Source organism: Ctenopharyngodon idella, chromosome 20 (assembly GCF_019924925.1).
Source record: "Ctenopharyngodon idella isolate HZGC_01 chromosome 20, HZGC01, whole genome shotgun sequence".
Classification (NCBI taxonomy): Eukaryota; Metazoa; Chordata; class Actinopteri; order Cypriniformes; family Xenocyprididae; genus Ctenopharyngodon; species Ctenopharyngodon idella.
The window spans coordinates 27,953,027-27,969,931 of NC_067239.1; the positions used below are offsets into that span (position 1 = coordinate 27,953,027).

At 36.8% G+C, this 16,905-nt stretch overlaps 2 protein-coding genes across 4 annotated transcripts in view; one reads left to right on the forward strand and one right to left on the reverse strand.

Annotated features, from left to right (window-relative positions):
• Positions 1-2,048: 2,048 nt before the first annotated feature.
• ubxn2a (UBX domain protein 2A) lies at positions 2,049-7,572 on the reverse strand. 2 transcript variants are annotated; one of them, XM_051876325.1, is made up of 7 exons: positions 7,409-7,572; positions 6,342-6,407; positions 6,089-6,218; positions 5,768-5,877; positions 4,468-4,605; positions 3,964-4,125; positions 2,049-2,822 (listed from the first exon to the last, which is right to left on the reverse strand). In XM_051876325.1, the coding sequence occupies exons 2-7, from the start codon at positions 6,386-6,388 to the stop codon at positions 2,639-2,641; spliced, it is 771 nt and encodes a 256-aa protein (XP_051732285.1). In that variant the 5' UTR covers positions 6,389-6,407; positions 7,409-7,572; the 3' UTR covers positions 2,049-2,638. The 2 variants fall into 2 exon arrangements, with proteins under 2 accessions (XP_051732285.1, XP_051732286.1); XM_051876326.1 differs by having other exon boundaries at positions 6,089-6,225; positions 7,409-7,522.
• A 2,667-nt stretch (positions 7,573-10,239) lies between these two features.
• Positions 10,240-16,905, forward strand: part of atad2b (ATPase family AAA domain containing 2B) — an 87,480-nt gene continuing 80,814 nt past the window's right edge. Inside the window, exons 1-6 of one of the 2 annotated variants that reach the window (XM_051874739.1) lie at positions 10,240-10,568; positions 12,920-13,080; positions 13,471-13,502; positions 14,553-14,700; positions 16,208-16,304; positions 16,564-16,690. In XM_051874739.1, the coding sequence (XP_051730699.1) occupies positions 10,413-10,568; positions 12,920-13,080; positions 13,471-13,502; positions 14,553-14,700; positions 16,208-16,304; positions 16,564-16,690 (721 nt within the window). In that variant the 5' untranslated portion in view covers positions 10,240-10,412. The remainder of the gene's footprint in view (positions 10,569-12,919; positions 13,081-13,470; positions 13,503-14,552; positions 14,701-16,207; positions 16,305-16,563; positions 16,691-16,905) is intronic. The other variant, XM_051874740.1, reaches the window with a different exon arrangement.

The following is a 16,905-nucleotide window of genomic DNA, read 5'->3' on the forward strand; positions in this document are numbered from 1 at the left end:
GCCCCCTACAGGACACAAAGCGACTCACAGGATCCTACATCTAGTTAGACATCATAACGCTCTTAATAAACTCCAGGTTACAGGTTGAAGAAAACAGGTTAAAGAGTGACCAGTAGCGTCTCCTGACCATAAATTTGGGTAGGCCAGATTCTGTGTCTTAGCGCTAGTTTATGTGAAACATTTTTTTTTAAGGTTTTTATATCCTATTCTAATGGCTAAATACATGCAGACACTCTTTTGGCAGAAGTCTAGTGTTCTTGCGTTATTCAGCCTGAGGGTGGCGCTCTAATGTTGATTCACAGGCTTTGAGTAGCTACACACAACACACGTATTATAAGCTATCTTAAAATTGCCTTAGTATTATTTATTGCCTCAGAATGTTGTTATTAAAGGATTAGCTCACTTTTAAATGAAAATTACCCCAAGCCATCCTAGGTGTATATGACTTTCTTCTTTCAGATGAACAATATCTGAGAAATTAATAAATATCCTGACGCATCCGAGCTTCATAAGCGTTACCAAACGAGTGCGAGCTGAAGAAAGTGTCTCCATCCACATCCATCCATCATAAACGTACTTCACACGGCTCCGGGGGGTTAATAAAGGTCTTCTGAAGCGAAACGATGCATTTGTATAAAAAGAAATATCCATATTTAACAAGTTATGAAGTAAAATATCTAGCTTCCGCCAGACTGCCTTCCATATTCCAGTTACGAAGAAAGTGTAAACTGGCGTCGCGTCAGTTACACTTTTTCCGTAAGTTGAATAGGGAAGGCGTAGGACGTAGCGTAAGCTTTTTGAACTGCTAGAGTTTTACACTTTCTTCGTAAGTAGAATACGGAAGGCGGTCTGGCGGAAGCTAGATATTTTACTTCATGCCTGTCGAAGCCATACGCTATATTTTGATATATCCTGCTCACTTTATGACTTAAAATAGTCTAGTAAATCCTAGCAAAGATGATTCCAACGGGTATTGTATAATTTTAAGAGCATAAACCACGTATTTTATGCATAAACCACACTTAAAGGGACAGTTCAAGCAAAAATGAAAATTCATCAGTCATCATTTACTCACATGCAAGTTGTTCCAATCCTTTATGAGTTTCTTTCTTCTGCTGAACACAAAATATTTTGAAGAATGTCGGTAACCAAACAGCTGATGGTCCCAATTGACTTCCATAGTATTTTTTTTCCATAATATGAAAGTCAGTGGGGTCAGTCAACTGTTTGCTTACTCACGTTCTTCAAAATATCTTCGTTTGTGTTCATGAGAAGAATGAAATTCATAGAGGTTTGGAACAACTTGAGGGTGAGTAAATGATGACAGAATTTATATTTTTGGTTGAACTATCACTTTAAGTAGTAAAACAAAATGTAGAAAATCTTTGTTTCATATCAGTCAACCTCACTCAGAGAGGTGAATAGACATGTGTTTACCACGTCTTCCATGAAAATGAAAGAAAATACACATTTAATTATGCATTAACTGCTCACAAAATCCCAGATATAAACTTTCTAGTAAATTATAATTTTCATCATGCCTGATGGTTTCAAGACCTGGTCAATATAGTCAAACCAAACTTAATGTACTTCAGAAATTCCTGACATTCAGCCCACTGGCCAGGAAATCAACCATATGGTTGGCATTACATGTAAACATATTCCCAAATATGTTTTGTGCAACAATAAACAATATGTGGAAACGAACAAGAAGTTTAAAAAGACAGTTGGAACGAGATTCGTATGGAACAACAGTGGAGACTAGAAATCGATTAGTGATGAAGATGGTTTGACTGAATTGCATTGCAGATTGATAATGGATAAACATACACTACTCAAGAAAATGCTTAAGACAACTGAACTGCATGATCTTTAAAAAAAAACCTCATGAGATGAGCTCAAATGCACTTTTAAAATATTTAAAAGTAGAATAACGATCAAAAGTGCATTCACGCAAAAAGCAGTATATGGATCAAATTTGTACTTATCAGCTCTGTGTGCATTTAAAACACATTAGAACCCATTTGAAATGACAAAATGAACCAGCATATCATCAGTAGGTTTATTGCAAGCAGAGGTCTTTCTAACAGAGCCTCTGTCTTAGGCAAAGTGCATAAAACATTTGACATTTATAACTTAACAGTACATTATAAGACATACCAGCACAGATGGTCGAACACAACTCCATTAAGCATCCATGATCTGACTTCTTCATTGATCTATGTGTAAACATGTATAATCGTGAAGGTTAAAGACTTGGCTTGTGCATACTGCATTGCATCAGAAAAGGCTAAAACTTCCAGTTATGAAAGAACATGATGGGAAAATTAAAAACAAAATATAAGTGTTAAAGGAATTATTCACCTAAATAAGAAAATTTTGTCATCACTTATTATTTATTAATTACCCACTCAACAACCATTTCCAGTCAGATTTTCATTTTTGGGTGAACTATTCCTTTAAAGCTATTTGTGTTGAGTGTCCATTTATACAGTCATAATGATGTCCAAAGGACCCATATATTCAGAATCAGACAAAAACACAGGCTTTTATGGTTTTAAAAGAGATGGATTTATGAAATGTTCCCCAAACATGGGTGGGACCAAAAGATCAGAGTCTCTGGTGCAAACAAAAACAGTCAGGAGTGACCGAAAGGAGCTTGTGTGTTGAGAGGCCTCTGAACGATGACAGCATTCGCTAAGTCAGCTTCTTCCAAACTCTGACTCTCATCTCTCAGCTCTCGGAATGGCAGGGATGTAGTCAGGATGAACTGAGCGTCCGTTGTCTGAGCCTGCTCCACAAAATGCTGCACATCACTGATCCTGGAGCAATTACATAAAGGCCAACATGAACTGCCAACTTCTCAGGGAGCTTTGCAGCCACATCTTAGCAATCATGTTCAAGTCAGAGGCATGAAATCCTTACATGTTGTGACGCACACATACAATCCAGCGTAATCTGATTTGATCTGCTGCAAAGTTGCAGCTTACGATTCTTCCATTTTACCTTGCGAGATTATATTACATAAATGATGAATGAGAATTATGTAAGAGCTTTTAAGGGTAGGATTTCAAAGTTAGAGCATCACAACATGCCGGGGTGGATTTTGATAATAAACATTCAAACATAATCATGTCTAAAGCCTGTAACCTTAGCTGTGTTCAGTGAAAGCAAATGACACTATATAAAGGATACATATTAAGTTAGATTTATTTATTTATCAAAGGCTATATTCATGTCAAACTCAAGATTAATAAAATTTAAAATACTTAATAAAAAAAAATGTATACAATCATTTATATTTAGTTATTTTATAGGTTTTTAAAGTTGACGCTTGGTGGTGCAAGATACACACCAAAAAATGCTTCCAGAATTTAATAGAACAAATATTTTGATGGTTTTCTGGGTGAATATCAAAAAATGTGAGAGAAGTATGGAATTACATTTTGATTAAAATATAGCTTATTTTATGACGACTGCAGAATTTTTATACACACACACACACACACACATATATATATATATATATATATATATATATATATATATATATATATATATATATACACACACACAAACACACACAAACACAATTTATATATATATATATATATACACACACACAAAATTACTAATTAACTATTACTACTTACCTACTTAATACTTTTTTATTTTTTTAAATATAGTAATAAGAATTTAATGTGCTTCATTTAATTAAAAGTACATCATGCAAAAAATCATGCAAACAATTATGGTTCTTAAAACTGACCAATGGCATCACAGGGAGACTGTTCAGAATTTTTTTTTTTTTAAATTAAATGTACTTAATTTTTTTAACATTACTGCTGTAGAAATTACATAAACCTTTAAGCAAAATAGATTTTTTTTTTTTCTATGAAAAAATATGAGCCATAGCCTATGTGTTTTTGTGAAATTCACCTTCTACAACCATATGACACTCACCGATGGCTCAGATTAAACCTCTGCACAAGCCGTTGACCGTCTGCCAGCCAAATCTGGAGGGAGGTCATGGGAAGATCCTCATTCAGCTCCACAGCCGGGAGAGGAGGACCAGAACAGTCTTCGTGTATCGACCGAGACCTTGCCACCACACGCGGGGCCACACTACGGGGGACAATCAGTTCAACTTAATCAATTTCTAAAGATTGCACAAAGATAGGCTTTTAACAGATGCACTGCAATTATTGTGGTGTCGTGATTTTATATGCGATTAGAGGGTCAACTAACTAACACTAACATCTGGATAATCCTCAACACATTTACATTATAACCATCACAGAGTGAAAGTATTGTGAGGACACCTAGTGGATTTTTGTGGGAATGACTAAAAACATGCTCAAATCTTTCATTTTTAATGCTCAAATAATAACATCACTATTATGACTTTACTTTAAATATAAAACTTTGGGCAATTTAAAACATTGTAACTGAGAGAGGATCTACTACCTTCCCAGTCTGTAACCTCGGCCTGTAAACGGGTGGAAGGTCTTTTTCTTTGGGACGTAAACTTCATCTTTCATGTCCTCCATGTTGACTTCTAGTTCTTCATCCTCGGCTCTTCCTTCTAGCTCCAGAGGCAGCTCACTTTATATAGAGGATTTTTAGATTAATACAATTAAATACATTTCAATTTTATTCTGTTAGTACATCATCATATGATGGAAAAAAACACAAAACATTGTATTTTATGGCTATTTTAAAACAGATTTAAAACCATTTTTTGAGAAGCTGTGTAATGAAATTGGTCCGCTGGTTAGTCCAGTTATCCAATCACATCCAAAATCAGGTGAGTGTTTTGTTGTGCATCAAGGGATTTATTCGGTAAATGTGTTTCCATCATAGTTTATGCGCAGTGTTGGGGGTAACTCATTACAAGTAACTTGAGTTACATAATCAGATTACTTTAGTAAATTACTTTTTCAATTTACAATAAAATATCTGAGTTACTTTTTCAAATAAGTAACGCAAGTTACTTTGTTTTCACATTTATTGACTGACAGCTCTCCTGTCCTCATGTTGAGAGCAATAGAGTAAGTAATAATTAAATATATTAAATTATATATATTTAATATTAAATAAATATATTAAAACACCAATACACTTTATGTATTTAATCTCACTTTATAAACCAATGTCTTTGCTGCTGACTTTTAATGATCCAAATCAACCATACTAATAAGCAAAATTACTTTATATTAGATTTAGAAATATGTTCTAAATCTGTGTTATATGTGTTAAACTTCCTTCTCCTGTATCCTATTCTTCTTTAATCCAGAATAGCAGCACAGCTGAAAGGTTTGTTGGAGCTGTGCCCTCTACTGTACAGGCGTAAAAATGCATTTCCTTCAGCCTGAGGCTTATTCATTTCACTTTTGGTGTGAAAGGGCCTTAACATTTGCCAAAAATAGAGCTTTTTTTGTTGTTATTAAAAAACAAACAAGCAAGCCCAGCCCAGGTGAGAAAAAGTAATGTAACGCATTACTTTTTATAAAAAGTAATTAAGTAAAGCAATTAGTTACTTTTTTAGGGAGTAACGCAATATTGTAACGCATTACTTTTAAAAGTAACTTTCCCCAACACTGTTTATGCGCATGTCTTATTATCAGATAAAAATGATCCATTATGTGCATTTTTAGACTTTATGCACATCTTGATGTTTCCATCCAGCAGTTTTTAATGCAATATCCCAAAATTTGCATAAAAACAGGTGGATGGAAACATATCTAGTGACAAAAACAATACTCACCCTCTTTTAATGGCCTCCAAGAACTCTTGGTTTTCCTCTAGGGTGTAACTGCGCAAATCTTCATCGTTTACAGTGAAGCCATTTTTCCACAGTCTTACTACAATCTCCACCTGTGAAGTTTGGCCATAAAACACCCTTAAGAAACTTTTGAAAATTCAATAATTTAACATTTTTGTTTGATGATGCTAGTGGCTCAGAAATGACATATTTAAGCTGACATTAACTTGATGTACTAACCCACAACAACTTTTTTATTTTAGGTAACGATCTGGGTGTTCTGAATGTGACTGCACACAAGACGTCTCATATGATCTGTCTGACCTTTTTGCCGCTACTGGCGACACTGCTGATCTTCTCCACCTCATCGAGCAGGTCCTCGACGGAGAAACTGGATCTAATAGGGCTTGGCTCCTCCTCATCCTCCTCTTCATCATTTTGTGCCCCTTTAAACCTAAGAGCTCATGAAGACAACAAAGCATGATTCATTTTAGATTACTCCAGTTATGAACATCATTAATGGTGTAATGATAACGTTTCAAGATAATGGACACAGAGCTGTGCATAGCGGACTTACCATGTGTCATCTTGAACCCTTTCTCTTGAATCAATATCTTTCATCATGACGTCTTCTGTTGTCCATCTTGCAACACAAACATATGCGGGCATATATAAGTTATAAGGGATGGTGCAAGTAAATGTAACCACTGCATCGATGCTTCCTGAATAATTCATGGGGCATTTCTACGTGAGACTGACAGGTGCACTGAGATCTAAAATTCTCAAAACATTGATCTGCTTTCATACCAGTCCAGTAAATCTAGGCAAAAAAATTTTCAACTGACCAGAAATGACCAATATTACACTGATATCAATTGTAATTACTGTATAGTTCTTTGATATTGAATGGAATAATTATTTAAATTAAAATATATTATAAAATTATTTTTTTGTGTCATAAAAATAAATATAAATATTATTAAAAAAAGAAGAAATTATTAAAACCAATTACAAAAAATGACTATGTCCTAATACAGGCACTTTGACCTATACTATTGTACTGAAAGATTATTAAATGCATGTACTGTGTCATGTTCACTGTACTTAAAATACCACATTGCATATCCAAAACATGTGGTATTACCATAATATATGTCCAAAAACATGCACTTATAAAAAGTATCAAAGGTACTGAGTTTTTGGAAATGTGCCATGGAAATACCATTTGATGCATTTGAAGGGTACAAAGGCAATTTATCAATATTACACTAATCAGCTGTTGACATGCGATCAGCTGCTTAATACTGAATGATGACGTCATGATGCACTGACAATAAAACTATATGACGATATCATGCGTCTACTAATACCCTCAGTTTATTTAATTAAATGTTTTAAGGTCAGGTTTTGGTCTGTAAAGGCACCCACGTGCATGCTTTAAGCTTCGTATTCATATTCACTGTAACAAACGGGTCAAAGACAGCATATTAAATGAAAGCAGTGCGCCAAAATTACGTAAGGACAGTGTAGAGACCACGCAAGCGCACTGCGATCCGTTATGACGGTAAACAAGCGCTATAACCCATAACACACCATTTCTGAATCGCAGATTAATCATTCCGATTATAAACTGTAGATGGTTACCAGTGTAATGCTTCAATGGTGTCGTAAAACTGTCTCTTCGGCTCGTAAGTTTCTCACAGTTGTCATGCCGCTCCTTACGCTACAGCAGTCCACCATATCTATGACGTCGCCGTCTCTAGACTTCACGTTTGTGCACACGTCACTATGACGTAGCAGGGCCAAAATGGTCTTGGAATGGTGTTTTACGTACTGATATGAATATAATGAAGTGGTTCATTGAACATAGCTGAATAAACGCTGGCATGTGTGTGTTTGTATTGGGTGTAGATGGTGACAGATGGTGAGGCATTCAGCAGTACAGAAACAAAATACACTTAACAAAGCTGCTAGAAGCTATTTTTAATACCCCACTATCTTAAATAATGCCCTCCTGAGAAATCATACTGAGCTAATTGGCTTTGTAAACAGAAAAGAATGTGAGCGGCCAGCTTATAAATTTGAGGCTCTCTGCCAATGGTGTGAATTTGGGGCGGGGCTATGAGTTTACTCGACCAATGGATGACAGGTGAGTGTCCAGAAAATCTCTTTGGCAATAATCATTTTTGTTAAAATAACGATTCTGAAAATGAAATTATTGCGGGCTTATCGAATGTAAGGGTCAGTGCTATACTACCAATCGAAGTTGTTGAGACACTGTTGTATCTGAGTAACACAATGATTTGTATTAAAGGTGCAATATGTAAGAATTTTGGAGTAAAATATCTAAAAACCTCTAGGCCAGTGTTATATATTTTGTTCACTTGAGTACTTACAATATCCCAAATGTTTGCAACTATTTGTAAATCGTGAGAAAATTGCAATTTTAACCAAGGCTCCGGGACGTGCGAGGAGTCGCCTGTCAATTGCATCATACCCGCGTTACCCTCAGTTTCCGGTTTTATTTTGTAGAAACCATGGAAACACCAAAGACGCTTTAATATTTACGTTTTAATAGACAAGGGAACAACTGTTTTGATATATTTATAGACAGAAAACTAATTATTATTATATAGCTCAGCATGTTTAGTCTTATAGTTTAAATCTAATTTTCTTGATTTTTTGCGAGTACCATGCTTTACCATGCCTCAGAGAAAAACACTATTTTGTGAAGTAGCTAACATAGCATAATCAGATGCAGCTTTATTTTTAGTAACAGTAATACAGCATTTTCTCCATCACACAATATGTTTTAAGATTAATTCCATGCCATTTATCAACACAAGCCCATCCAGCATTTATTAATATGATATTCTAAAATCGATCTAGCTTACTGCAGCATGCAGCAAGTGTCTCATAACAGCTACCGAGCGAACGCTCAGAGTAACGTTATAACGTTTTCAACACACTCAAATGTATCTAATATGATAAACAGAGCTGTGTTACCTCATACTCATGACCGGAAAAGCGGAAGCAGCGGCGGCGACTGTGTCATAATAAAAGTTCCGCTGCTCGCGGCGTGTGTTGTGCAATTGCTCCAGCGGCCTCGTTCAGCTCCCACAACACTCGGTCCTGCTCTGCTTCATACTACAGTATGTAACATTAATAATTGCATCCATAAACATAATTTCTTCCTGAGTCCTATCCCAATTCTTTTCATGAAGACCACATGTCCCAAGATTCCGCGCTCAAACTTGCCGTCATCAAGCTACGCCTTTGTTTTGAATAGGCTTCTAGCGACCTCTAGCGGACAGAAAATCTTACATATTGCACCTTTAATCTTTTTTTTTTTTTTTTTTAAATATGTATGATGTTTATTTTATGTATTGTCTTGTTTTTTATTTGGACCCTGAGTCTGTAATGAAGTGTTAATAACTTTTTTTTTTCCAGGCAAAGATAATCAAGGTGCGTTCACTCTGTCGTAATTACCGTAATTATGAGAATCCAGGTTGGAAAAAGCATTCACATACTCGTAGAACTCATAATTTTCTGAGAGCTCTTACTTATACCATGTGACCGCTGTACCACCTGACCACTAGATTCATTTAGGCATTGAAAATGTTGCCATTCATTGATCCTTATAAAACCTTCTAGGGTAATAGGGCTGGAGCCTTTCCCAGTTTCTTAGGCCAGAGGCAGGGGAAAGCACCCTTGACAGATGGCCAGCCCATCACAGGGCTCTCACAGACCACACAATCACACACACAGACAATTTTGACTTTCTAATTCACCTAACCTGAATGTCTTTGGACTGTGGGGGAAACCGGAGTACCCAGAGGAAACCACACTGACACAGGGAGAACATGCAAACTCTACACAGAAAAGACTCCTGGCTCAGTTAGGGCTTGAACTGGGGACATTCTTGCTGTGAGGTGATAGCGCTAACCACTGAGCCGCAAATTTCTTTCTGCCTGTCAGCACTTGAAGAACAAAGATGTATGGGATGGAAAATGTCTAAAAAAATAGAAAAATTAGACTAGAAAAAAAAAAAAAAATCATATTGACTTTAAGAATTTCCATGACCTATTAAGATAATAATTTCCATGTCTTTTCTATTCCTGGAAGTCACACTTTCAATGTCCCTAATATTTTCAGGTTAGAAAATGTGTAATAATTATTACAATTAATTGTAATTTAACAATATCCTATTCATACATCATATGGGGGTTGATTTACACCACGCACGGTACTGTCCAGGGTACTTAAAAATACCATAGTACTACCATGGTACATGTTCAACATTTTGAACACGGTACGTCCAAAAATATACTATCACATTTTTGTTGATTAAAAAAAAACACTAGAAAGACAAATGTTAACACATTTTGTAACTTTTGCGCACCTCTCATATACAAATCCATTTTTCAAAATTTCTCTGGCGCCAACTTCATACAAGCGCGCGCGCTCTCGTTTCTCTCTGTAGCGGAAGTGGCTCGCCGGAGAGTTTCGGCTGGCTGACAGCAGAGGGAGAGAGAGAGAAAGAGAAATGGCGCCTCGGCACTCTACTAGCTGAGACACAGTCAGAACGAAAGCAACTGACAAGAGCTAGAGGACAGGACCTGTCTATCAGCGGGGACAGACAGCAATCATGGTGAACACCAGAAAGAGCTCGGAGCACAAGCCCGTCAGTCCTTTCATCTCGGGCCGGACGAGGTCGTCTCAGAGGAACAACCCAAACTTGGACGAGCACAACAGCCGTGTAAGGAAGAGAGAGACACCGGCAGCCTATTCTCTCCGCCAGCCGGTTAGCGAGCTGCTCACTCTGGTCTCTTGGAGATGGATGGATGGATGGATGTATAGATAAATGGCTGAATGAATGGATGTCCACATCTTTTGTTCCCAAACAGCGCCTTGAGTGACACTTGGCGATGCAGAAATTGCAGTTTACTGACACGACAGCGCTTAATCGTGGCTTGTCGCTTAGTTTTATGTGTTTTGTCACACATTCTAGCTGGACTTTACTAAAGCCGGCTGGCTGGTTTAATGCACTCAGTGCCCCCAAGTTGTCTTTGTTATATTGGTGTCCGATTCGCAAATGAATCGTTCTGTTGAACCGGCTCTTTTGAATGATCCAAGCGAACCGATTCGTTGTGTTTGTATGGTGCTTCACTGCGAGAACTTTAGCAGTAAAACTGACAAACACATATAACTTAATATTTAACCGTACTTAATTTTTTTCGAGGAGGTAGGAAAATGCCCGTATACACTTATGTATGTGTCAGAAAACAAGAATTGGAGTAATAACACCACTATGAAACGCAACATAAGAATATAGTTTTATTACAAACGTATTGAAAACAGAAGTAGTTTTAAAACATTTAACCAAAAAGAACTAGGAGCGTTTTGAGTGGTTAATTAAGTGAATCGGATCATCGAAAACAACAGTTCAATCGAACCGATTCGCTGACACGAATCGAGCGTTATTTTGTTGCTCTGTGTGTTTGTTGCGCTCGAGAGGCACCGGCGCGCGCCATGGTGTCACGCGCACCGACGCACCGATTAACAGTCAAAACAAATGTGCGTTTGACACCTTTTGTCGGATAAAAAACGTCTCGTCCTCCGTGTGTCTTCAACAATAAAACAAGCTAGTGTTGGGGGAAGGGAAAAGCTCAGCTGAGGCAGACCCCTTGTGGCTCAAAACAGACATTGTTCGTGATTTTTTGGAAAGTAAACTTTGAACTTGTGAGTATTTATGTGAAACTTCTGCTTCTGTGTGTTATCGGATGTTGGCACAGGTTGTTTTTGTTGATGTTGTGCAGATTAGGAGGACTGTTTTGAACGATAAACTCGCATTCATATCGTAGTTATCGTGTTATTATGGAACTACAATGTTTTTTTGGACATGTATCGTGGTACTGTATATGTCAAAGTAGTAAAGTTCCATGCTGTTACCATCTGACATCATCAGTACAACCACAGTACTTTTTGTAAGGGTGTTCAGTTTAATTATGTCAATTAATGTAATTATGTAATTAAGTATGTTTTTTGAATAATTATTATTTAAAAAAACTGAGTATCAGATACACTGCCACAAGTTTCTGGCATAAGAGGCTTGTCTTCTGGCATTGAATTTGGTATGCGCTTTAACTCAATATCCTTTGTTTTAGTTGTTATGATTTTTGAGTGCATTATATCACTATTTTATTTATTTATTTTGCAAACCTTTCAATTACAGATTGATTTAATGTAGGTTTCCCACAGTCACTGGAAACCTAGAATCAATAATTTTAATAACTTGACATTTTGAAATGTCTACAATGAATGTTTTTCTTGTTATGCGAGTTCTAAAATAAATTATTTTAATATTTTATAATCTTTATAAAATGTTTACACATTCTTAATTAGATATTGTTTGATATTTCTTAAAAACCATCCTTCTATGGCCACTAAAATAATATCAGGTCAATTTAAAATTGTAATTTTCCAGATGTGGGAAAAATATAGAAATTAATACTTATTGTTATTAGATAATCTTTAAAGTAATGTAAATTCTATAATGAATATAGATTTTTCTAAAAAAAAAATGACTAAAACTTGTTCACAAACTATAGTGAGCCTGTTCTTTTGAATGAATCATCAAACCAATTCTCAAATTGTTCTGAATGATTCATTAGTGATTCATTCTAAATTTTAATGCTGTCAAAAAATTCTTATCCAGTTTTGTGCAAATGACTGGAAAGGTCATGGAAATTAGTTGGTATAAAGTATTGGAACCCAAGCATGATTTCATGATTTGGCTGTTTTAACACCTGATTCTTTATTTTCTCATCTTGTTATTGGGTGGTGTAAATGGTGGCTAAAGCTATATATGAATCACAGAGTTATTTAGTCAGCAGGGAGGTTAGAATAAGATCTGGGAGGAGAGGAGAAAGAATTTAGGAGATGACATGAGTTCGTAGCTCACCGGATCAGTAGAGGATGAAGTCTACGCCACGTGAATCCGAATGTTGTTTCATGCGGCTCGTGGGCTCAGCTGTGATATTGCGTCAAGTGTCCCTGGTGCAGATCATGTTTGAGAGTGGACTTGCCATCATCATATTCTTCTCAGTGTGTGTGCAAGCTTTTTAATATCCTACACACCTCTGCCTGTTACAGAAAGAGCCCAGCAGTGATGTTAACAGCAGTAGCCCACGTTTGTCCCCGCCGCCCAAGCGGACACGCAGACAGACGCCACCAAGTTCTACTGATACTTCTCCTAGTCCCCAGAGTAAAAGCCAGAGAGGCTCATCATGGACCATGTCCAAACACTGTACTAGGTGAGGTCGGACAGTCGATGTAGAGTTGCACGATTAATACTTATTTTTTTTGTGGTATTTTGGTGATTCCATCCCATTATAATCGAAGAATCTGTCTACACTGTACAAAAAAAATTTGTTATTTACTCCGTCTACTCTTAGTTGATCATAATGGCAGCATTTTAGTTTTGTGTTGCTCGCTTGTGGTGTATATTGGCTTTTACACAGTCTACATGGCAAGTGAGCAACATAACATGCAGCAAATTAAAAAAGAAAATCAATATGTTGTGCAATATGTTTTTAGACAAGAATTGCTTTTACTCAAAGAAAATATATTAAGTGTTTCTGTTATTTATGTACTAAATCAATGTTGTAAGCTATTTTCTCATGCATTTTCACCTTGTTTGCCAGGTTGTCCACTGGTGCCTTGCAGAATGGACACAGTAAGTGTGTAATAGTGTATTCATTTTCATTTGCTGAATCCAAAATGACAATATATTGACACGCATCCGATTTCTTTCCCAGCGGTTTATGTTCACATAAAGGGTTAGTTCACCCAAAAATGAAAATTCTGTCATTAATCTGTCATAAATTCTGTCATTCTGTAATTAATAATTACTCATCCTCATGTCGTTCCAAACCCGTAAGACTTTCGTTCATCTTCGTAATGCAAATGAAGATCTTTTTGATGAAATCTGAGAGCTTTCTGTCTCTTCATAAACAGCTACACAACTGACAGTTCGACGCTTCAAAAAGAGATAGTAAAACTACTCCATATGAATTGAGTGGTTTAGTCCAAATTTTTTGAAGAGACTTGACGTGCTGCGTAACACGAGAATGAATCTCATTGGTTCTTGTGGAAGCTCAAACGTGCTGCGTAACACACGAGAATGAACCTCATTGGTTCTCAAGCAAACATGCTTGAGCTTCCGTTTACCACAACTGATGTGTGAGTTGATGAATGTTTATATGTGAATATAAGCCTAAATTCAATCCGTTCATCAAATAAAGCGATCGAATCTCTTCAGAAAATTTGAACTAAACCGCTCAATTCCTATGGATTAGTTTTACGATCTCTTTCTGAACTTTTTGAAGTGTCAAAGTGTCAGTTGTGTAGCTGTCTATGGAGGGACAGAAAGCTCTCAGATTTCATCGAAAAGATATTCATTTGTTATTCAGTCTTACGGGTTTGGAACGAATTGAGGGTGAGTAATTAATGACAGAATTGTCATTTTTGGGTAAACTAACCCTTTAAGGCATAACTGACATTTTGACATAATTTTGTGTGTTTTTGACCATTCAAGCTCAATAAGTCATGAAAGACAACTTAATTTGGTATTCTGTCGATGGACTTTTTATTCAGAACAAATAGGCCGCCTTTTGATGAGTTAAATGAGGTTTGATGTCAGAGACTTTTGATCATGAAACGCATGAGGATACGTTCGATGTTCATCAGGTGATGACTTTAGTAACTCCTTTTTTTTAACCCACAGGTCGAATGAGTCTGAGGGGTGATTCTACATCAGATGGGGACCACGGCCGCATGAACGGTCATGTTGAGCTCAAGAGAAGCCGTCGCGTCAGGAAGTCTCAATTCGAACACCTCAATCAGAGTTTACTTTTCGACCAACTTGTCAACAGGTAAAGTCTAGTTAATTCATAGTTAATTCATGCAAGAAGTATGCTGATAGTTTCCTTGAAATAAAGTAAAATTACAAACTGAAAACTTTATCTCCAGTCCAAAAAGACCATTTATTGACAGTGAACTTCTGAAATAGCTTGTTCAGAAACTTTGCTTCCTTTTCTACTGGCGACAGACGGATGTATACATGAACACATGATTAGCTGCATTTACACGTCTAGACGCCTCTTCAGTGTTGGCCAAACCAGTCAGCAAATCATTTATCTCCTGGTTGTCTGAGGTAGTCTGTCTGTGAAGTTATTAAGCATCAAACGACGCTGGATGGACCTTTTCCACTTCACGACTACAAACCAACTAGCATTTCACCCCACTAGGAGCTCACCGTATCGAAATCATGTTCTGTTTGGACTTTGTGTGCGTACGTTATAATTCCCTCATGGTTTTGAGTAGCTAGTGTATAATTAGTAAGACATCTGATGATGCCAATAAAGTTTACTCTTGCAGAAACAGGCACTTTAAACTCAACAAGAACTAAAACAAGACAATATAGAGAGTTCACGAGCAGATCTAGAAGTGGGCTCTCTATTTATGGTGACGGCAGTTGTTCAGCTTGCATTCATGCAAATAATCGTTTGTGATATAATTGGTGATTCCTGGCCAAGGCCACATGTATCCCAGGGGTACTTAAGCAGGTTCCGGCTGTACTTGAAAAGATGTAGACTTTGCTTCAATAAACCTGCAAGTCTTTGTTAATTTTTTTTTTTTTTTTTTTTTACAAATTACATTAATCCACCAAGTATGGTAGTATTTCACACTTGTTTGAGCTTCTGTGTTGTTTAAATTCCACCATACTGATTCAAAGACTGCAAATGACTGTACCTGTGTTAAACATCTCATCTGGAGCTCTTTTATACTGTAAATACATGCTATCATGTCTTTTTCAGGGAAAGTTTTGTGATTTGTCAAACACACATTTGTGCTTTGACGTTGATGAATACATACGACATGTTTACACTGGCATGGAGTGCCATTTTCAATTCATTCCTATATGAGCCAAGCAACACGCTCACGCTGTGGATTGTGGGATTGACAGTAGATTGGATAAAATGTTGAGAGCATCGAAAGGTTCAGAAATGCTCAACTTTATGCAAACGTCAAGTGACAAGTTAACGTTGAAATGCAATTTTACCAATGGATTTACTAGGCTGTGTCCTAGCCAGGATTTTAGTGTGAGGTAACATGTTGCTGCTAGTCAAAGACAGATGGTGCAAGTGTATTGGAGAGAGACCTGCTGGTGTTGCACATGAATGATCTGAGCTGCTTTACTCGTTCTGAATGATGTTACTGCATACTGAAGCTTAGTAAACCTCTTTATGAACTCACTGCTGATTACTTATTTTTAGTATTTTTAAATATCTGATTATGTTTGTGTATCACAGTTTGAGAGCTATTGTTTTATTAGACTAAAAATTAAAAACATCTTGTGAATCTTTTGACTGTTTTTAGTACGGCAGAAGCAGTTCTTCAAGAGATGGACAACATCAGCAGCATACGGCAGAATCGGGAAGTGGAGCGCCTCCGCATGTGGACGGACACTGAACTGGTGACTCCTTCTATTCTTTAACACTGATGATTAAACAGCAGAACAATTTGGATGCCTTTTTTCATCTCATTAAGCAAACGATTGCCCACATTAAGGTTATTAAAATCCTGCATTACTCTGAAGTATTGGCCTCTCTCTTTAGTGTGGGCTGTGAACCCACTGATGAGTCAAAACTCACATACTGCAAACTCCATTGCTCCATTGATTCTTCTCCACATTTCACATTTAGATGTTTATTTATTTATTTTTTTTGCTTCAGGAAAACATGGACATGTACTCCCGTGTGAAGAGGAGGAAGTCTTTGCGGAGGAACACATATGGAATGCAGGCGCATCACAAAGTCATGAGCAAATCAAAGGACCCCGAAGAGGAGGAAGGAACTGAAGGTATATGTAGACTTATGTGGAGAATAATAATGGTAGAGAATAAGCTATAATGTTTATACTGTGGTATATTATAAAAAAAATCTGGCACCAAGTAAAAAGACTACTGCTTTGAAAAGAGTTGCAAACAGCACTTGCAGTGCAGAGAGCTTTGTTATTATAATATTTTAGTTATGACGTGTCACTTCATGCGAGTTATGTCTGGTGTAGGTTAGTGG

Excerpts from the sequence above, each read along its gene's own strand:
- ubxn2a (XM_051876325.1), bottom strand. The coding sequence starts at position 6,388 with ATGATGAAAGATATTGATTCAAGAGAAAGGGTTCAAGATGACACATG. Across the intron at positions 4,606-5,767 it reads TTGGAGGCCATTAAAAGAGG|TGAGCTGCCTCTGGAGCTAG; the intron begins GTGAGTATTGTT and ends CTCTATATAAAG. Across the intron at positions 4,126-4,467 it reads CGAGGTTACAGACTGGGAAG|TGTGGCCCCGCGTGTGGTGG; the intron begins GTAGTAGATCCT and ends TGTCCCCCGTAG.